Source organism: Eleginops maclovinus, chromosome 7, assembly GCF_036324505.1.
Source record: "Eleginops maclovinus isolate JMC-PN-2008 ecotype Puerto Natales chromosome 7, JC_Emac_rtc_rv5, whole genome shotgun sequence".
Classification (NCBI taxonomy): domain Eukaryota; kingdom Metazoa; phylum Chordata; class Actinopteri; order Perciformes; family Eleginopidae; genus Eleginops; species Eleginops maclovinus.
In genome coordinates, this window is record NC_086355.1 from 8,257,777 (window position 1) to 8,280,393 (window position 22,617).

Here is a 22,617-nt window from a genome sequence, read left to right on the forward strand (position 1 = left end):
AAAATTGTGCTCATTCAAAAGGCAATAATATTCTCTGAACACCTCAAAGCCAGTGAGCCAACTGTTAAATAGCGTTGTGTCGACAAAATATTGAAAAGAACTATCCACCGGCTGCTCATTAGCCACAGCTCCTCTAAGTGGGCATTCAGACTGAAAACATCCTTACATTGAAAGAATGCAACGGAGGAGTCATGTTGTTGCAGGTACCATCCAACACTATGCAGGAAGTTCAGTTTTAGTAATACATCCATGAGTTTAATGGTTTATCAGACAAAAAAAAACACTGCACTGAGGTTTAAAATATTGTGAGGGAAGAATTGTACTTCTCTAGGCAAGTTATCACAGCGACAATCATTTATTTTATCATTAAAACAATCTTAAGGTAAACGGAAGAAATTACAAAATCATTACAAGACATGACGCACCTTTATGTATCTTTTTGGCCAGCACCTTGTTGGATTAATTCAGATTTCGTTCCAGCAAAAAGACGAGCCAGGTTTAATTTTTTTGGAGGAGGTCCCGGCATTTTTTGCCAGCATCCTCCACCTCCTGCAGGGACAGCCTGCAGCCTGGACAATGGTTCACAAGCTTGGTTATTTTAAAATCCCAAAAGTCAAAAGAAGTGTCCCATTGGACGAAAGCCGAAAGTCTGTTCATCCAAAAAACAACAGGTAATGTTCCCAACATTTTGCTTACCTTCCTTCTCTTCTTTGTCTTAGTTTGGTTGGTACCGGATGTCTTGGTTGGTTGGACTGGTTGAGCTTATGGGGTGAGATTGGTTAGGGTGAGAGTATTAATAGGTAGGACAATAAAAAGCAGAGAAGCGCAGTAATGCCTCGCCATCATTCTGCGAATTGATTATAACTGTTGAATGCAGGAAGTGGGTATTTTTTGGAGACATTTTGGACAATGACTTTCAGACAAATGGGCTTTCCAATATAGGACAATTTTCAGACTATTCAGGTGCCGGACTAATTGTCATTCCAAATGATGGCATTACAGCGACCCTGCTGCGTCAACGATCTGGTCTCATAGGGATGCGTTTGCTTTTAAGTCATACTGAACGTTGGCCACATAGCCTCAACTGAGACTCCTGAAATCTAGGCCATATTATAGCCATAGAAAAGTAGATCAATCACAGGACATCAATCACAAGAACTCACCATGAACTTAGAAGCAATTAGGCACAGAACACACAATTCTGAGTGGCAAATGATCAGGTTACGAAGAGTGGCTAGAAAAAGAGATACGGAAAGAGTGAGTGACCACAACCTGGTTATTGAAATAAACCTGACAATCTAGACGGGAACAGTCAGTTCTACATTAATATGAGATGGAGACGGAGCTACACTGCCGCATGTAAAAAATAAGAAATGCTCTAGCAAAATAATTACCAAAAACCCAACTCACTCCCACACAAAGCAAAATGCAATACTTAAAAAGGACCATAAGTTACCTAGAAAAAAAGGTCAGAGCAGGTTGAGGGAGACCAGTAGAACAACTACATACTAAGCTCCTCTTTTTATTCTCTTTTCTACTCTTTTCTTGCTTAGCTTGAACTATTACCTTACATCCAACAAGTTCATGTCTAAACCTTTAATTGTCATCTTACTGAAATTACCGTTGACCTTGTCGTCACACTCTGGTAATACTGTATTGGCATAATGACCATAATATGCTGTAGAGAGAGATGGAGATACTGTAGATGGAGAAAAAGATAGAAAGAGAGAGAGTGAGCCTCCTCCTCCTCAGTGTATCCCGTCAGTAGGGAGCACAGTCAGATGAGAAAATGGACAACAGTAATAAATGAGCTACAGGCCAACAGAGAGTCATGAAATTATATCAGCAATCAATCATAATCAAATCAGTAAAATGTACTTCCAGCACAGGAAAGAGGCAGACCCGGTTGACCTCGCTCTGCGTTTCCCTCCGCCCGTCCTGACATCGCCCTAAAACAGTACAGCAGCAAGGCATCACTTTAGCAGTGTGCCTCTGGCTGTATGATCTGTAGTAACACATACTGTGGCTCAATATCACATACACACAAACATGCACACACACACACACACACACACTCACACACCGGTATGTTTAGTCTGGTGTGTGTATGATAAAGGTTAAAATTGCCACATCCCTGTCATCAGAGCCACGGGGAACCTGTCCCAACCTTCTTGCCATAGAGAACAGAAACAAGCAAATGTGGCTGCATCATATTCCACATCTAGATGATGGCCTCAATCGCGACTTCTCTACTATTTGTCTACTTGAACATCATATTTGAACCTATTGGCATATAGATTATAAAAAAACTGCACCTGAATCCGGTGTCTTTATCAAAATGACTGTATTGGAAAGCTAAGACTCCTATGGATGTTGTTCTGTTGCTCCTGTTGTATTTTTGAAATATTCCATTTCTATAATCCGCTTCACCGGTTTGTCAGATTAATTTTCTACAGTACGCGTTTGTTTCCTATTGGATTTATTTATTTTACTTTGTGTGTCTATTAGTCCCTTTCGAGCATGAAGTTGCAGCCTGCTCTCATCCTGTGTACCTGCTTTGCATCAGGTTCTCAGAGAGGAGTAAGGCCGTTTAAGAATCCATCCTCAAAAGGAATAATTCAGAACCAGATTTACATACTTTTTGTCACTTGCTTGAGTATTATCTCTGATTTAAGCAGGTTACAACAGCTCTAAAAGATCATCCACTCATCAAAAGATTAAAATACACTTTAAATCCAAATAAAGTTTGGTATCATTACAATTGAGACTTTCCTCCCTTCTTTATTTTACAAAAACCGTCACCTTTATCTTAAGTATAATTCAGAGGCAGAGAATACAAAACCTTGAATTTTGCCAACGATGTATGTTCGTTGGGTTAGGGTTAGGGTCAGGGTATGGACTGGAAATGCTTGCTACTAATCTCATGCACATGTTTGCATGGACACACATTTGCAGTCTACAGCAAAGTAGATTCAAATGTTTATTTTAGAAAAAGGTACATCTTTAAAGCTAATGTAATATAAACTGTTGGCAGGATTTGTTATGACACTATAGTCAATAAAATCTCAAAAGACTAAATGTCAATGCTAATTTCACTTTCACAAATGCTAGGGGTATTTCTAGGGATGCACAGATTAAAATGGTCTAACATGATATTATTCTTATACCTAAACTGTGATTCTGAATACCAATCCAGATTAACAGGTCTCTTAACCAGATTCTAAATGGGTGCATCATTGGGTAGGATAACATGATGTCAGGGATGGCAAAAGTATGAAACAGATAGCAGAAACACCTTTTAAAATCAGGTTTAAAAGACATTTAATACATTCTACAGTGGTTACATCCCATTCTTAATCCACTTATCAAAGATTAAAAACTATGATAAAATCTTAATTTATTTTATTTTATTTTTTAATTAATTGTTATTATTCACATTGTAAAGATTTAAGCCAGCATTTAATCTTCATCATTTACATGTATTCTGAATAAAATACCTCAGTAAGCTGGAGACAGTCTTGACACCCTCCAAATAAATTGCTGATTGCTATCTACATTACCATGGGCTATATTACAACACTGTGGTCATCTCTGCAGCAGGTCCATTAGAGCTACAGTGTGAATGTACTGGAACTGTGCCAATGGATTTGGTGAGCTGCCGGTCATAGGACACTAAACTGAAATAGCTAAAAGGTACCCTCGAGTTGTGTTGAATCGTTTGTTTTCAACACAAGCATAAATCAATGTGAAAACTTTACAGTAATGCACATATCTCTGCAAGTAATACAGTTTGTAAAACCACAACATTAGGTTGGATCCAGCTCCAGGTTAAATCAGGAAAGGAGAAGAAACACTAAGGACAAATGTGTGAGTATTTAGTGAGGAAGAAATTAATGTGAAAGACAGTGGGGTGAAGGAACACAGAGCAGGACAGTGAATCCTGTTAGATGAGATGCTAATCAGAGTTTAAACTACACAACATCTCAAAACAGACTAGTGTGATGTCAATCATAGGTTTCTCGGGGGGGGGGTTTAAAGTTTATTTTGTCAGATTTTTGGAGCTTGTGAGGATTCTGGCATCTGCAACACTGATGAATCAACTATGTAGGCACTGTCTGTAGCAAGCGGAGCAATCAGGTTAAATGCAGTGAACAGTTTCTTCCTGTATCAAAAAGATTGACAAATGGTGAATTGGCAAGATCATGAAATCAGGATGGATGATTTAAAGAAAATCTAGGTATTTTTCATCAACAAACCATACCAATAAAGCACAGCTATTTGGTGATCACTAAAGTCATACCTTTGCAGCGTCTCATGATGACTTGAATGACTGAAATTATACCTCTTTGTGGACCCTTAGGTGGGAGCTAAATACTCCCTTTAACATCTCCACTATAATCATGTCAGCCTTCAATCTAAAGAGGAGATGTCAGTGGGTGTAGCAGTTCATTTGTCACCACAAACCAGGTGGTTAATGGTGTCGCCATTGAATGAAGAAAAAAGGGCTACAACCAGAGCGCACAAAGCGGACGTGGAGAAAAGCGGTGCTGGTGTCATTACCAATCAAAATGTGACATTCAGTCGAATAGTTTAAAAAGATTCTTTGAGGATTTATCAAAACTGACTCTAAAAGGCTATGTCTAAGTATAGAAGACTAAAACAGAAGTGATAAAATCCCATAGTTCATGCCAAAGGGAGTTTTTTTCCCACACCCTCCCCCCTGCCTCCATTGGACATAGTGACATTATGTATAACTCTCACTTCTATTGGCTAGCGCTCCAACATATTGTACGTGACAGGCTAACGAGCAGGACTAAGCAGTTGACTAATCACAACAAAGCCGGCCAGCTAACCAATCAGAGCAGACTGGGCTCTGGTTTCAGACGGAGGTTGAAAAGAGGTGCTGCAGCACAGGCAGTATGAGAAAAAAACAAACGTTCTTTGAACATTAAAGCATGTAAACATGTCAAAATAGAGGCACAAAATACAAATAACAGGGCCCCTTTAAGTTCTTAGGAATATATTCTAAGTATTATGTTCAAATAGTTATAGTGGCAATGACTACGCAGAAGTCAGTAACTGTTATAACCAATTCTTGAACGATTTTCTGAAGAACCACATTATGTTGGATGAGTCACTGGTCACAAACACAGAGGACAGCTATCCACCTGCTGTGCTGATTTTCTAAGGTTTGGCTTCTAACAGCGAATAAATAAACTGCAACAAACAATCTGAAAAGGGATATCATGACAAAAAAGGGCATTTTGTTTGTTCTTTGTGTTACTGAAAAACAAATAGACTTTTTTATTATTGCTGTACATCCTGTTTTAAAAGAAATACCCTTTGAACAAACTTTTTCTAATGGACACAAAGTCCCAACTTAAAACTTAAGAGTGAGAGCCCATTTCTTTATGAAAGCCTAAAGGAGCAAAAGTCTTGACGTAACATCAAGGCCTCTGTTCCACGAGCTCCTTTAACTCCATGCAATCATCCATTTGGCTTTTATTTCATATAACTTCTAAAAAAATAATTGTGATCTAGGGTTTAACCGTAAGACAAACCATCAAGAATTAGTTTAAGAATTGAATTACAGCTTGGAAAATTGTTCCAATTACAATTTACCAACATGGCAGTGCAGGTATTTACGACATCTTAACTATTGGTTTCATCCACAACAATAAAATTCACCAATCATCTTAGCTGTGATATCCCCCGTCTAAAACGTCTGATCTGCTCATGTTCATACCATTATTTGAAAATGTTGACTACATTACGGTGAACTCTGGGAGAAACGCTCTCACTGGACCTCCATAATAATCCTCTCATCTTTCACAAGGTAGGCATCAGTTACACACCTGAGTATGCATTTGTGGTAGCTACTAATGATGAACTTCAAAAAGGCGCATCAGTGTTAGCTCTTCTGTACAACTGTGTACAACTGTTCAAACTTCAGGCACGGTAAATCAATAATCTCATAGTATAACTGCATTATTCTGTCTTGCTCTTCATCTCTCTCTCATCACTTTGTCACTTTATTGTGAATCAGTGCAGCGCATCAGTCCTGCTCAGGAGCTCAGCAGCTCGAGACAAAATCCCAGCAGCTCCACAGCAGCTATCATGTCATTCCTCTGGGATCCTGGAAGTGGTGAGCATTAAGATGTGTCATGTGTAAGAGAGATTCTGCTTAGAGTTGTGTTACATCCTCACTCCTAACACAACGCCACAACTTCCCTCACACAAAACAGGGATATATCAAAAAGCTCCCAAGCGCAGAGGGCAGATGAAGAGCCAAATTACAAGATGAAACCAATTGGGGAAAAGCACAGGATATTCTTTCCTGCTGTGATGACTATTTTGGGATGTACCTCAATTTCCAAATGTTCATGAGAAATAACAGAGCTTTGAAAATGAAAGCCAGTTCATGACTCCTTCATGTTATAAGGACATTTAAAAAAAATGTGCACCTTTGTTTCCAATTTGTGTTTCGCATATCCATTAAAAATCCTATTTCCTCTCTGTGTGCAAGTAACAGGGAAATACAAATGTCTATTATTTCATTGTTTTTTTGAATGTCTGCTACATGGATCATAAACCAAAGAAGTGGTAGATTTGTTGCCACTGTCAAGCAGCTTTAGACTCATTGCATAATATTATAAAGGTGGCGATTAAGACCTTTAATAAGATTGTTTCTTTAGAACTAGCTAGCAAGGGACTGCTACCTTTTGTTTAATTGGCTAGCTAGCTGCCACTGACAGCTGTCACTCAGCATCTAGGAAGCTTGAAAGAGATTATAATGCTGGACAGCCCAGACCTAACCGACTACTCTATGCAGGGTATACTAGCTATTGCCTAACATCGAAAAAAAAAAAAAAAGCTTCCACTTTCACTTTATATAAGGCAAGTCCAGAGCCGCAGCAGAGGTGCAGCACAGCTTGTCTCCGCTTTCGCTTAAATGCAAAGGAACATCATAAAGCAGAAAAGGGAAGCAGCCGATTGATTAAGTGCATATTCCTGGTATAATACTGCAACCCCATACTTTTCCTGATCATCTTAATATAAGATAAAGTAATTGCAGTTATGCTAACTATCCAGAGTCGTAAAATCCTGTATGAGAAAATCACAAACTGCTGTGAAGTGTTTTGCCGTCTGATAAACCCTCAAATTGACGGATCTGTTACTCAAACTGGACGTCCTGGATTGTATTTCTCACCAGTTCCGCAGGGCCTGAACACTCGCTCAAATAGTACTGACCTTGTTTCAATTTTATTTTTGGTGCCTTTACATTAGATATTGAGCTCAGTGAGACGTTTAAGGACTATGGTCAAAATATCCATTATGGTCTAACTAGCAATTTCCCTGACCTTAAATGACTCAAAATGATTGAGGACAAGAACGTTCATAAAACTGTCAATTGAGAAACAATTTATTAAATCAGAAGTTATTCCTTCAAATCTGACAGTACTATGTCAGTACCCATCCACAAATGGCCTCTTTCCTCCCTCTGTGTCAAACATAACTCAAAACAGTCTCACAAACAAAACTGACAGAAACTGTAGAAAGGAATACGTGTCGATGATTCTTGAGCATCTGTCACCAGAGGTTTCTCAGTGTGAGTTATCTTATGTTTGGTATGCTGCATGTAGAAAGTCTAATAAAAATATCATCATCGCTCTACACTCAATTCTACGAGTGATTCATTTCAAGGATATTGGTTTTGCTTTGACAAGGTCGCAACAAATAGGCAACAACTGGTATTCAATGTGCTTCATTACCTACTTGTAACACTCGGCACAAAGCAGAAATGCCGTGTTTTTAACTTCAAATGTTATACACATTTTTGTGAAATCAAAAAGTTTTCTAACAAAGAAAGACTAAAAAGATGGATAATCTTTTAAAACGGGGACCAGGGTAATCATGGTTTACTCAAAGCGGTAATATTATTATGTCGTCAAGTGCAAGAAACAATAAAGGCTGTTTGCACCATTAGCTGCAAACACAAATTAACCCTCTGTGCCTTCCTTCCATTAGGAAAGACCTACAGTTTCACTATATTATAATCTGATATCCAAGCCAATATTGACCTAATGAGCTGACTGGAAAAGTTTCATGTTTGTCAAGTAGGCTTTGAAGACCAGACAGATAACGTTGCATATTGGGTGTCTAATATATGTATATTACTTGGTTTTTTTTTGTATACCCCTTTTTACTCCCCCTATTTTTTTCTAGGCTCTTTTTATGTTATATGTTCTTGTTTATATTTGCACTGTGGGACTGCCAGAAACGGTATTTCAATGTTCTGTATGTATAACACATGTGGAATCTTTGAGAATAGAGTGGACTTTGACTTTGACTTTGACTTTAGTATCTGCCCTGCCAAAACAGACTCCTGTGTAGTTTGTGTGAGCTGTTTTACGCACTGATGTTAATACAGATGTTTTAAATCGATAAACAGAAAACAGACAAACACAATGAACTGTCTTTATATTCACTAACTTATAAGTTGACATGGTGAACTGGCTAGCAAACAGTTGATCCCATACAGCAGATAGAAAACCAAATTGATTTGGAGTCATGTGTTTGGCAACTTGACAAATGTAGGTCGTCATTTAACTCTGGTTTGGACTCTACCAACTCCTGAGGGGAATATCTGGCTGCTAAACGCTCTACAATGAACACCAGCTAGCTGCTAACTCTGCCTGTCAGTTGTTTGGTGCTGAGCAAGTAGCATACTGTTGGGTTTCTTTCCAACTGGAAACAGCTGCCTGCTGCGACTATGAGGCAAATGAGAGCTGTTAGACCTAACCAATAATGTCAACACATGGCTGTAAAACCAAAACAGTTAGCCAAAAACGCACAGAAACTCTTTGTAGAGCTGATAATGGGTGATAATTATCGGTGGGTTCGTTCCTTTCAACAACACTAATCACAATCAGAAGATTATTTGATCGACTGTAAATCTAATAATGTTGATGTTGGCTGCCCAAATCCACCGAAGCAACCGTTCAAAACTGAAAATATAAAAGATCATAATGGTACGATTTTAGGACATGACTCGTATGACATGCATAACAAAATACATGTCAATAAACACTGCATCGCATTATCCATATACCAATATTCCTCTCTCTAATTACAATGTTAAACATCAGAGTATGAGACAAAGATCCCAGGACCAATGAGCCAGCTGATCCATTCCACAGTTTCTCGCCTTTAACGGAAGTCCCATCAGGCCTAGCCATGAGGGAACAGAGAGCAGCTCTGTGCACGGCCTGTGAAACCGTCCTCCACCTGCAGGCCCAGCGGCCAGTCACACTCACAGACACCCAGCCAAGACTGCATGTCCCATCATTCCTCTCACCCCTCGACACAAGAGCATCTGGGAACTATCCACAGCATCCTGGGAGATGCTCCATGTGAATTCCATTTTTTTTTTTCTCTACAGACATTAATCCTGCCTCTCTAGAGCCACATTTTTTCTACTTGCCCTCTTTTCCCTTCTCTGTCTATACATACACTATATACATTCTCCCTTGTGTCTGAACTGTTTTGTATGTAAACCTGATTGTCTCTCAGAGGGAGGCAGAACATCAGCCAGGAACTTGAATCTCATCATCCCTGCAGCCGGTCATATATCTCAAGAGCAGGACGGAGACAGCCCAAATTAATTAACTGTGGAAACTGATGAGGCCGCTGCTATTACCAGGGCCAAAAAAAATGAGAGCCAGACAATGTTTCTTGTTGACCCGTTACATACAGACTACAGATACACGCAACTTTATCTCTCTTTCCAAATGACCACAGGAATTACAGCAGCCAAGACAAGAAAAAGTATCATAAAATAATTGTGTTTCAGATTAATCACACTTGTATTCTCCGTTTTCTGTTTTCAAGCTATCCAATTCAAGACTGCTGAACTCACAGTTCTGCTTTTAGAAGCAAATGTTTCATCAATGGGAGCATGAATAAGTCCTTTTTTTAGAATGACCTTCTATAAATGATCCTTTGCTAACCTGTTATTTTAAATGTGATATCCCAGCGCCCTCGAAACGCTTGTGTCTTGTTCGACGACCTACAACAGATCAGCCGTTTACAAACTTGCAGCATTGTTTCTGTATGAAACCTAGCAACGTGGCATGGTGGTTGGAGGAGGATATATTTAGCCAACCCTGCTGTTATTCTAATTGTAGGAGTTCTTGTTTGAATCTTACCCATCCCATTTAATTACACTGCTGTTTCTTTGTTTCCAGAAATTATTAAACTAGCGTGGGTATGTGGCACAAATGAACCGTGCATCTTTAACTGAAGAACTTAAACGGGCATAATTTTGGAAAGAGGCTGAATTTAAGATATAGTGCCCTTGCTCTGAGGACTAAGTGGAGGAAAGACAGCAGCAGCATAATCAGAGTTATTAAAATCCATATGAAATTTCAGATTAGACTATGGAAATCTCTGCTCAGCCACAATGCCTACATATGTTACACTAAATAATTCATAATTTAAAACTTGATACACTACAAAACAGCTTTTATACACCTGAACAAACATCTTATGAAGGGGTGAATAAATATGCTGATGCAGTCATGAAAGGTATTACCAGCCTAGACATGAACCTGACACAACACTTTAAACAGCCTTTAAAGAATATTGTTGCTATCGCTTTGACAAGTGCCTATTGCTTATTTATGTCTCCACTTTGGCACTGTTTTTAGGATTTTATGAGACACAATAAATTTACCAGAGATTTGTCTCAGAATGGTTTATGTAGCACACACCAGAACATTTACATTTCTAGGGCTCTCCAGTGCAAGGTTAAAGCCTTCAAATAGTCAGTATGTTTCGCCCTGCCAGAAACTCAAACTAATTATTTTGGGTCACTGCTTCATGAGTGTGAGGTCAGCTAGAGCTTAAGGTTAAAGCTCCAGTATACTCATGAAACAAACAACAGCGACGGCATTACAGTGCTGTGGCTTCGGTTCAGACTCTCGGCTCTGTCACACACAATAAAGTTGAGTTTCACTTGATATGCTATGAACCATCCTCACGTGGATGCCTGGGTGTTCTGTGACCTGTACTGTCACTCTACTGTCAATGAGCCACTGCTGTGCTACTGAGAAAGCCACCTAATGACTTCATACATTCACTGCAATTCTGCTCTTTCTGCAACCTAGCTATATGTCCTTTACATTCAACGCTTCACAAAAATGCAAAGCCAAAGAAATGTCTGTGAGCACCCGTCAATTGTGTGGCTTTATTACTCACGGCAGCTCATGATATAACTCTTCCCCTCACATTTTCTACCAAATGCCCTCATTAGAGCCCTGTCCGTCACCGCTGCTTTTTGACCCAATTAATGACATTCCCAAAGTTTCAAGATGACGTCTGTGGTCATTTGCACAAGTAGTAATGCTACACACTGTCTGCAGGGTGAAACTTACTGCATCTCCATCCCTTCCACTCAGCAAGTTCATTGCTTAATTATCTTAATGAAGTATGTTCACTTACAGACATGCTGGGACATGAGAGTGAACATTAAGGGTGGGCCAGCAATGCCAGTTGTACAAGACCACTAACCCTAAGGACAATTTACCAAAAGATAAAACAGGAATATTGCTGTAAAGCAGGGACGTGGAGGAAAGGTTATAAAAGTCATAGTTAAACTTAGAGGCTAAAAATGGAGGTGCAGTCTTTAGATGATGGAAAATTGTGATATGTTAGGAAAGTAAGTGGTTCTGGACCGAGCTTGTTCATTTGAATCAGAAAGCAAATGGGTGGACCTGGGCTTGTTGAGTAAAATTGACAGCTTCTGGACAGTGAATGACTCAAAACAGACGCTTTAAGCAAAGTAATGTAAATACCATGCACCAATATTTAAAAATTGCATTCAAGGCAGGTGGCTTTCATATAAAACCATGTGGTTAATGAAAAGAAAACTCAATATATCAACCTTATGTGCATCAAAACCCCTTAATCAATTACCGCTTACTTTGAAACACTAGAGTTAATATATATATACACTTCCCCAACTTCTGTATATTAGCAAGATAAAGGGGCAAATGGATTTCATAATGAGAGGGAATTGAAAGGGATGCAGACAGACCGTAAAGAAGATAAAGGATAGAAATGAAAGGGCAAACAACTAAACAAAGAAATATCAAGATGTGAAATATAATATACTTCGAAGGCATATCTTCCACAAAGAGGAGAAACATGTGCGGCTCACAAACTGAAAAACCCTATATTGTTTTTCTTTGGTTTAATCTCCTTCTGTTGAAGTCATGATTCATCACTTAAAATGTGATAATGTTGGAGGAAACGTCTCTGACATGATCTCACTCCATGGCTTCACATTCAATCTGTAACATACAATGAAGGTGGCTCCGCTCAAGCTAAGTCTTCGGCTCTTTAGGAACACATAATCACAGGCAGCTAAAAAAAAAACCCTCTCCCCCTGATTATGACCCCATACTAGCAATAACACAGTAGATGCACAACACTACCAGATCTCATTCCCTCATTGCTCTCCTGCTGGAACAGAAGGCGCTTAAAGAATCCACACTACTTCAAACTTCTTTGGATACACTGCTGGTGAAGGCTACAGAAAGAAAGCCTAAGTTTACTTTAAGTTTTTTTGTGTGTGCAAAGAGAAACGTTATGTGTGGTAAAAATGTACAAGTTTCTATGTTGACCATGAATGGCAGTCTTATTGATACAGCCAGTTGGCTTAGTCTCTCTCTGTGTTCTCTGAGTAATGCTGTGTTACTAAAAATACAGGCCTAGTGGGCACACTACTGGTAACCCGGCCTCTGCTGACACTGGGTAACATTTTAACAAAGCTACCAGCTCATAAGGTTGTTGGTTCACCTCTGAAGCTAAAACCAATCTGTTTATTTGTTTGACCGTGAACATTCAATTACTTTTTTGTCATAAGTTACATTACCTACTGCACCCCGCTGACACACTCTGCGTCTTGGCCTACCCAGTTCACTGCTGGCTCTACCTGCTGCTTCAGCACAAACACTGACAATTGTGCCCACACCATCAATTTATAATGACTCCAAAGTGAGCCACCACAAAGTAGATGAAGGCAACTCTTACTTTGAATGTTTAGGACTTCCAATCTGAGAAACAGCAGACAGAAATCTCAGCTTTGATCGATTGTCTGCATGGTGAGGGGCAGCAGTAAGAGAAGTTAGTGTATTTCTGCAGCTCTCAGTCAGATATCACTGCAGATACTACTGTTGCTGTAGCTCATAGCATGATATTGTAGCGAACATGGAATCATCTTTCAATGCATTTAAAACATTTTCGAACATATACAAGCCACGCTTTGAAAAACTCACGGTTGTTGTGAAAACACTTACCGCTGTTTGTTAGATTGTTGAGATATTTATCCGGTCATTATAAGGGTTACAATAACATGATTCTGTTAAAACAAGTCGACGCTGCCCAAAACAGTCAACAAACAATCATGGCGGAAATGACATGGATTATGTCACTTCTACGAGGAATATGCGTGAAAGCGTAAACAAATCAAAGTAGGCCAATATCAACCTATGGACATTGTTAACGTTCGTATAAATATAAATATATATTTGTATAAAGTATTAAAATGCAGTGTTGCTTTAACGAGGCCAAGAAGTAGGCTATGCAACTTGTTTTGCTAACAGGTAAATGCACAACTTAAAAAGTGCCCTCTTCTGCAGATTTCTGTCCCCGGTGTTAGAAAAGTTTTAATGTAATTAAGAAATGTCCACACATTCGTGGCAAGTGTTTCCATTGTTGTTTTCAAAGTATTGTGTCTCTAATGTAAAGGCACAAACTATTTGCTTTGATTTATTGTAACTATTTATCAAAGGGAAACAGAATGTTATGAAAATGGTATTTGTATTTGATAGTAAACCGTGTTTTTGTGTTTCTCCTGCAGTGTCAGCCCGGTGCAATAGTCCCGCGACAGTATTATGATGATCTACTATACTGCAGCTGCAGTGTCGAGGAACTGCTGCTGCTGAGCACATCATTTTCAAACCCACAACATGAGGTAACAAGTAGCCCGCACTACATGCTGTCCACCTGGGGCTTTTATTCCATACCTACAACAGCCTGTTGAAATTAAAATCAATTGCCCACTGGAGATCTACAATGTAACGTTTAATTACATACTAACTAAAACTGTATTTGTGATGCATCGCTTTTCTACCAAAAATGATTTGAATCAAAACCATTTCGACTGCTCGAGTGCAGGGTTTGCATTAGTGCAGTGGAGCCTAGTTCCTTTCAACATGCCTTACTCGCATCTCAGCTGCTGGCTTCTTTAACACAAAATCAACTCAAGCGCTTGTATAAAATCACATTTCCGCATGATGAATATTGACCTGCAACAACCAAGGGAGAGACATGAAAGAACTGTCTGTCTCCTCTGACTGGCATGCTGAAACACAGCGAGTAGCCCATTTAATCGAGAAGTGGTGTTGCAGAGGGGGGGAATGCTGCTGCAGTAAATCCGAGGATGGAATAATCTGGTTAGGGGGAATCACGTTGGACAGAATAACTGTGCGTGGATTTGATCCATTGAAACAGCACCTAGTGTGTGCGTGCGTGCGCGCGCGTGTGTGTGAGCGCTATTTAAAAAGTTAGGAGATCATGGTGCGGTGGCGATGCATGGGGGGGTTTTGTGTGTTTGTGCGCTGCGCGTCCCCAAACCTGGGCTCGCCGATAGTAGCTGCACAGAATAAGTTGTTCCCCCTCCCAGCGCCTCTGCATGATCCACTCGCTGCATACATATGATTGCAGATCTATCACTAATACAACAAACAAAATAAGGCAGATCCATACACACTGTCTCACGCACGCACAACGCCGGTTCAGAGCGAAACAGAGGAGTAGGCATAATGGTGATGAGCTTACCACTTGGATTCTTGTTTTTCTTAAGACTCTTGCCACAAAGACACTGCAGCATATGCGTTCCTTTGCTGAAAATGTTCCAAAGAAACCACATTGATTTGGGCGAAGAGCAATCCAGTGGCTTAAACACCCAGATATAGATGAGATCCTTGCGGTTGCATAATAACACAATTGGATCAGTTTTCCAGGACAAGGCTACCAATTGTACCATAAAGAAAAAATAGGCTATATCCAAGTCCTATGCGCTTTCATTCACGTGGCAAAATATTCAGTATCTGTGAGACTTCGTAATAATGGTGTGTTTTCTTCTTCTGGCGTATAAAGGATGCCTCCTCAACTAGTCGATAATAGAAAATATACTCTATAAATTGCATGTGTCGCACCGGGAGGAGACGGGCCGCCAGTAAACAAACACAACTAACGTGAAAACAGTAAAACACGGTGGATTTCCGAGGACAAAACCATTGCCTATTAGTTCATCACTCTGAGGAGAGGAGGGTGGATCTGCACAGCATCAAAAGCCAAGGGAGGATGCATCCTATGCACAGACTGCTGCAATGATAGCCCCAACAAAACACCACATTGCAGGATCAAGTCCAAATCGTGTCTCCTGTAAACCAGCTGGTTTGGCGAGGTCAGATAACGCCAACCTCAGTTCTCATTTATTGTAGTCCCACACTGCAACGGTTCTGTAAAAAGCCAGGCTTGGGTTCTTGGTGTGTGTCCGTGATTCCTGGAGTGTGCGTTTCTTCCTTTTTGGGGGGGTCTCTTCCTCAAGCTGTCTCAGCACCACGCCACTGACATCTCCAAAAAAGTACGGTGCGCCTATACAAACATTTGCATGAATTTCCTTCAGCGTCGGACCTCTGTTAGAAATAGACCGGTAGGAGGGGTTACATTGAAAGATTGGCTTTCCATTACGTAAACACGTGGTTTTTGCGCCGTCATTTCAGTGATGCTCTTGGATTTTTTTAGGATCCGACTCACTGAGACTATAGTCCCAAATCGTTTCAGTTTGAATTCTTGGAAATGACAGTGTCCATGGAGGGTATTTTATAAATAAGTGTTTCTCCTGCACATTAAGAGTCCGCTTTCACAGCCCTCATTTCTTTACCGGTTTACTTGACGGGCTCTCATCTCAGTTGCTTAAGTTATTGCAGCTTTTGCCGTTCTCTGATGGATGTTTAGCGAGAAATTATCCAGAAAAGCTCCAAAGACACAGGTGTTAAGTCTCGCCTGCTATAGTGTGTGTGTGTGTGTGTGTGTGTGTGTGTGGGGGGGGGGCTCTTCTTGTGTCAAGTCATCTAAGCCTTACTGAAGCAGGACTGCAGAGTACAGAGTAACCTATAGGGCACTGCAACAGATCACTATTACTTCGGCTTGCAATATTGCATCCAATATTAGCTGTAGGAAAAAAAGTTATTACAGAAGATCACTAATTAAATGTTTTAACTATAGTAATACTTTCTATGCATACCACATGATGAGGGCATGATACTTTAGTATATTATAATCACTTATGATGCAGCATAGATGCATGAAAATGCATATACTTTACTTACCACCAACAATAATGTGATGATAGACAATTCATTATTATAGATACATCAATATGTACTTCAACACATACTATACTATATACTATACTATAAAAATATATAATAATGACATGGTACACATTTCATAGCAAAATGGTTATAATTTCTATGAAATAACAATCAGATGTTTACACTTCCTATAGCACTGTTGTTGTTCCCTCATCTCTGAGGACAAGGAGCAGGCTAGAGTTGCTCGTGACAACTGTTTCCACTGTATGACTACATTTCCCTAAGGGTTTAAAGGTTTTCCATCACAGATTAAGGGAGAAGAAAACATTGTTCTCCCCTGATTATGCCCGCCCTCCCCGGTCAGCTGTTGTGGAGAGAGAAAGTGTTTGTCTTTGGTGGAAACAATGAACTTTTGCCTCTAGACACACACACAGATTTTAAATTTAATTGTGTTTTTGCAGTTTTGCTGTTTCCCCTCTTGCATTTTGTACTTATTTCCCATCTAGGATTTAATCATTTCTCAGCATGAATCCCTCCCTTCAAGCCCAAATAGCAGGAGTCATTTTTGTCGGCCAGTGTTTGGAAGTGGACCCATTAGTTGCTTGGGTTGACCCCAGTCACAGGTGTTACTGTTTGCCAGGATAAGGAATACAAATGACCAGCATTATTGCCCTAGCAAAAAAGTGACCTATTTAGGTTTTTTTCCTTCTCTACTGTCATTTTCAATGTATAAGCCAGGGATGAATATTGATTTCCTGCTTATATGTTGATTTGCTGAAAATATAAGCATACGGTAAAAGGCTCATATGTACTTGCAAGTAAACAATGTTGCACTATCATTGATCTTTCCATTTTCCAAATGACCTGAACACCATAGTATTTATCAATCTGACATGTAATACTTTTACATTATGTGGCTCTGAAAATCCTCTATTTTTCATAATCATGTCCCTTTTATGGACAGCTTATTACTGTTGAACTCTGATTTGAAGAATTATAATCAAAGGCTTATTTTATCCGACGTAATGTCGAGTGAGCAGAAACCGAGGTTTGTGCAAACAATATTAACCACAGCGCAGGAAGCTTGATGAGAAACTGGAGGGGTTCATTAGTGGGGTTGTGTTGTGTGTTCATATCAGAATTACAGCAGTAATCCACTTTAATGACCTAGTTTTTCAGCGCACAGGTCTTGTCAGTTGCATGTGATAGCTGGTTCCTCTGGGGTGTGGGCCACTTTGATACTAAATGTTTCCTGATTGACTTTCTTTAGCATTATGTATTTGCTGTGTCATTCTTCAAAGGCCAACTTTAAAGAATACGTTATTGATTTTAAGAGTCAATTTTTCAATTACTGATGGAGTTTTTACAGGTTGTCTACCAGCTCAAACACTAAGTGTACATACACCAGATCAGGTGCACACACACAAATATCCAGTATACTGCGACATGATGCATTTTTAAAAGAAATCTACATGTATTTGCTGTAGACTTACATCTGCATGTGTCCCGTGAGGTCAATTGGATTCATTGGGGGATCAGCACTAGTCGGAGTAGTGCAGTGCAGGCTCTCCGACTATCTCCCTCGGCAGTGGCCTCTCGTGTCATCCTCACTATCGATCTGTCTACTGTAATGTAAAGTATCATAGCACCCTGGAGGATATCGTCTGACAATTTTGTCAGCGATCATTAGAATACTTCTTTTTGATTGCCCAGGCTGCAGCCAACAGGAAGTGGCTCCCTTGTGACTTTTTAACAGCCTCTTTTCTCCTGATGGGGAAAAACAACTTGATTTAAGATGCAGCTATGAATGGACTCGTTCCAGTTTTTCTCATGGTCTCTGTGGTTTTACTGTACACATTTAAAAAGGCTCACACATGTGGGAGTGTGAAGATTGCATGAGTGTTAACATTTGGAAATATATGGAGAGATTCATATCATATCATCTAATGTGAAAAAGATATATGCATATTTAGAGAGGTATTTGATAACACCAGGTAGTTTAATTATTTATGTACTTAGTAACAGTCTACACATGCATAGTATACAGTATTTGTAATTTGGCTGGTGTGACTGAACTAAGTTAAGCTGGTAGTAGGCATAATGAAATTAGCTGAAATTGGAGTATTGAATCATTATAAGCAACTTTAAATAATAATATACATGCATCAATGGTTAATACCAAAATAAGCTCTTTTAAAAGGCCTATCATTTTGCTTTCAATTTAAGCAAGGGTTCTTCTCAAAATGCAATGAATAATTAAAGGTTTCATGAATAAATAGGCCTAAAAGTGTCCACTAGAGACTTGTAAAGCACCATGTCATCTTGGTTAATGATGAAAGGATTGTGATTTAAAAAAAAAAAACACTTGAAAAAATGTACTAGTATTTTGGACTATGCTGAAGATCTCTTTGATAATTCATTTAATTTTGCTATGGATATATAGCAGTGTTGTTAATTAGGGAGTATGACAAACTGTGCAAGGCAATGTACTGCTTTGTAGATTCATTATAGTATCATGTAAAAGAAGTGTTGTCATTCTGTCTATGATGCGAAAAAACCCATTAAGTTTCATAATCATCTTGATTTAGTCAAATTTAGAAATGTGTGCAACTTTGCCCAAGCCATGTTTCGACTTTAAGGGATTCTAAACCACATGTTCAGCAGAAGTGTTAACGCCATCCGCTCCTCTTCGCCCAGCACACCCGCAGCCAAGACATCTACCAATCACAGAAGAAGCATGAGCTTGGTTTGGCATTGCTTAGGGCAAGTGTTCACTAAGAAATGAACAGCTGCTGTGAACTAATTTATGACCAAACACTTTATTCAAACTCAACACACATACACAGCCAGTAAACAGTCTAAAAATAAATACATACTCAAAATGACCTCTATTTATCCGGAAATTCTTATTGTTGGAATTGAAGTTTGCTTCCTTTCAGCATGTTCAGGGACAGGTTGAAGGACAGACTCACCTCCTGTGCTCCACTAGGCTCAGACTGCAAGTGTACAATGTATGTAGCAACTTGTATAGCACAAATCTACACAGTTTTATCGGAATGGGCAGATGTGTACACAACACATTAACATTTTGCCTTCTGAATATTTGATTTGTTTAACACATATTATCTATCATTATTCACTGTCAGTTACAGCTCTCTGGTACTTGGCCAAAACGTAACATCATATGCAATGTTCAGACTTTAAAACCTCTCCAGTGCCTCCACATTGTGACTAATAGGGCAAAAGACCAATAAGACAAATTGAGGAATCCCACACACATAATAACCAACTCCTCTTTAAAATCCATTGTAACCAACAGTACTCATTTTTGCAGAGAGATAAGGGCAGTGACACCGGCCCTTTAAAAATTCAGGCACTCTCCACTGTAACGCACGCACAAATCCAGTGAATATATAAAGTAGGATATGCAATTTATTTCTATCCACCGGGATATAAAGCAACGTGTCATGGCCTTGTTATCGTGATCCAACGACTGTGTGTACATCTGTCTACCATGTGAATGTCATGGGTTGCAATTCAACAAAGTAGGACAGCTTAAAATGGTCTGCATGTCAAAAAAATAACTTAACATCCACTAAAACCAAGAGGCAACCTCCAGTAAAGCCAATTTGGAAGTGCCTAAAACTGAATAAGCCTTGAATCCACTTCAGACTGGCTCCATAGCGAGCAAATATCCATAAAACCCTTTGTTAATTTCAGTTAAAATGACAAATCCCAACAAATACACCCTGTTATAAACATTTTATAAAAGTGTTTTTGTTACTGTAAGGGCTTCATTTCCTATATAAATCCCAAGTTTGCATTATAATAAGCCTTAAAGTTGTATATAGTTAGGGCCAACCAGGATCATAAGAATCAGGATCAAATGATAGTATTATAAGTTTCAGTTTCATGTTAATTGAGAGATTTATTTTGTTTTTAACAGATTTTCAAGCAAGTTACAAGGAAGAGGGACCTTGCCAGTAACCAGGATGCTGAAATGATCGAGGAGGTGAAGTTGCCAAGGGTGACAGGAGAACATTTATAGTTGTGAAGAAATCGGAGGTTACATTTACACTGAACATAAATCTGCTTTTGTGTTAGCTCAGTGCAGTCAATTAGTCCAGCATGTTACTACTCGGCCTCACTCCCATTAATTTACCATCCTCAAAACTCTTTCCACTGTTACGCAACAGCACTTTTTTTAACTTGTAAAGACTGCTTCTTTCATTATTTATACCCTTTCATAGCACATATCTATCTGGGATATAGCCCTGTATGGGGCTGAGTATTAAAATGGGGCAAACTTCCTTCAGAATTCAGAAGGAACTGCAACATATGTGCTCCAAAAGGTCTTCAGAAAAGCCACTTTTAGAGGAATAAAGCCTATTTCCGATTCATGGCATCGACTCTTTTTTAGCTCAGTAATGGAGCAGCAGGGCTGAGTGCCTTCGAGTCGTTACCTATTCTACCATCCATTAACAGAAAATTGTGTTGACTTTAAAACGCTTACTATAAATTAAGTGTGAAGGGTTTTCAGAAAATGTTAGAGATAAAGATTTGTGACCAGGGGAACTGTATGATTCTGGTTAAGGTTTTTACACAAACAGGGAGCAGGTCATGGAACAAAAAGGGTCTGATAGCACTCCCATGCAATAGTCAAACATGAAATGTCACCAAGTGTTTTCTGCATTTTCTGATACCATTAAAAAATGATGTCCAGCGTGCCCTATCATACTAGATAATGGCAGAACAGGGCCAACTCTGAAAGAAGTAAGTGGTGCACCCTGAGATTTCTCTAATGTCTGTCTCTATTTTTAAAAAGGTCAAGACAGGGTTTGTTATGCTTCGACAACACCAATCTGATAGATGATCACCGTGTAGAAGAGAGCTTTAAAAGATAAAGGAGAGAGCTTCTGTTGGCAAAAGTTCCCAGACCCATTCATAGCGCATCCCGTTAATAAAGTGATACATTTTGACCAACTCACAGGGTAACACATGGAAAAACTTCAGGCTTAATTTTTCCAAAAAAAACATGTTCTTCTTAGTTATAAAACCCCTTGATCTCCTGTGTCTCTTCAGTAACCCTAACAATGAGGCTTAGAGCCAGTGTGATACAGTCACCTCAACAGTATCTTATCCTGGGACCTGTTACCGTAGTCACTTTCCATCACACAGATTTAAAAAAAGAACAGGTACCAACTCTCCTGCTGATCTCACTGACGTTCTGGCCACAGGCATAGACTTAAAAAATATGACCTATGAAGGAAATTCTGTTCAATGTCCTTAGAAAATACACCATGGTTGTTGGAATGGCATGAAAGTATGTCACAAAAAGACCAAATGGCCATACCTTACATTAGCAACTGCTTTTATTTTCCACATACACACATTTGTCCGTCTAGGCTTTAGGATTAAACCAACTTCATCTTAAAACATTACTCACATATAAATACAAACGCAAGATATGTTTTTGTTATTTGTACTGTATAAGGACTTCCTGTACCGCTCCCATCCCAAAGAGACTGTCTTATTCCCACAATGGTGCAATGGAAGATCCACTAGTGCATCATTGAGACTTACCTGGAACTAGAAGCATCCCCAGTCATTCAGGACATGAAAACAAGCTTTGTCATCTTGAATGCATCATTATCTCCCGTCTTAATTGAAGCTACGCACAGAGGCTACGTTTTTTTGTTACCATGTTACCACATTTAATGACTGTGGATATAATTCTGTTTTTTCATTAATAAACAAACTTTAATCGGGGATTAATACAAAAATACTACTCTGGGTGCACCTGTTTCTACAGACCAAATGCATAGAGGTAATCTGAAGCACAGTAGAGACTATGTTTTTCCCAAAGCTGTGAATAGTATTATAAATGGTTGTACATTGCCTCTTGCCCAGTGTGTGCTCGGATAGACTCCAGCCCTCAGCAAGCTTAAGCATGTAGAGTTAATGGATGGAATTATATGCTAGTGTTTGCCAGAATGCATGTGGGATGCTAGGAAAAAGTATATGTTCTTATAAGACAAACATTTATCCTTAGGGATATATCCACATCTGATGTATGGTGGAAACAGAGATATACCAATCCTTTCTCAACCAGAAAGTTGATGGTGGCAACCTCATGCTGCAGGGAATGTGATTATAAAGGGTCAAATTC

At 39.3% G+C, this 22,617-nt stretch overlaps 1 protein-coding gene and 1 long non-coding RNA gene across 3 annotated transcripts in view; one reads left to right on the top strand and one right to left on the bottom strand.

Moving 5' to 3' along the window:
- fgf14 (fibroblast growth factor 14) overlaps positions 1-15,747 on the bottom strand; it is an 87,451-nt gene extending 71,704 nt beyond the window's left edge. For both annotated transcript variants that reach the window (XM_063887853.1, XM_063887851.1), the window contains exon 1: positions 14,905-15,747. In XM_063887853.1, coding sequence (XP_063743923.1) covers positions 14,905-15,112 — 208 coding nt within the window. In that variant the 5' untranslated portion in view covers positions 15,113-15,747. The remainder of the gene's footprint in view (positions 1-14,904) is intronic.
- LOC134867346 (uncharacterized) lies at positions 13,270-20,821 on the top strand. The gene is made up of 3 exons (XR_010166136.1): positions 13,270-13,535; positions 13,925-14,038; positions 20,395-20,821. It is a non-coding gene; the product is annotated as an uncharacterized LOC134867346 (long non-coding RNA).
- Positions 20,822-22,617: the final 1,796 nt, after the last annotated feature.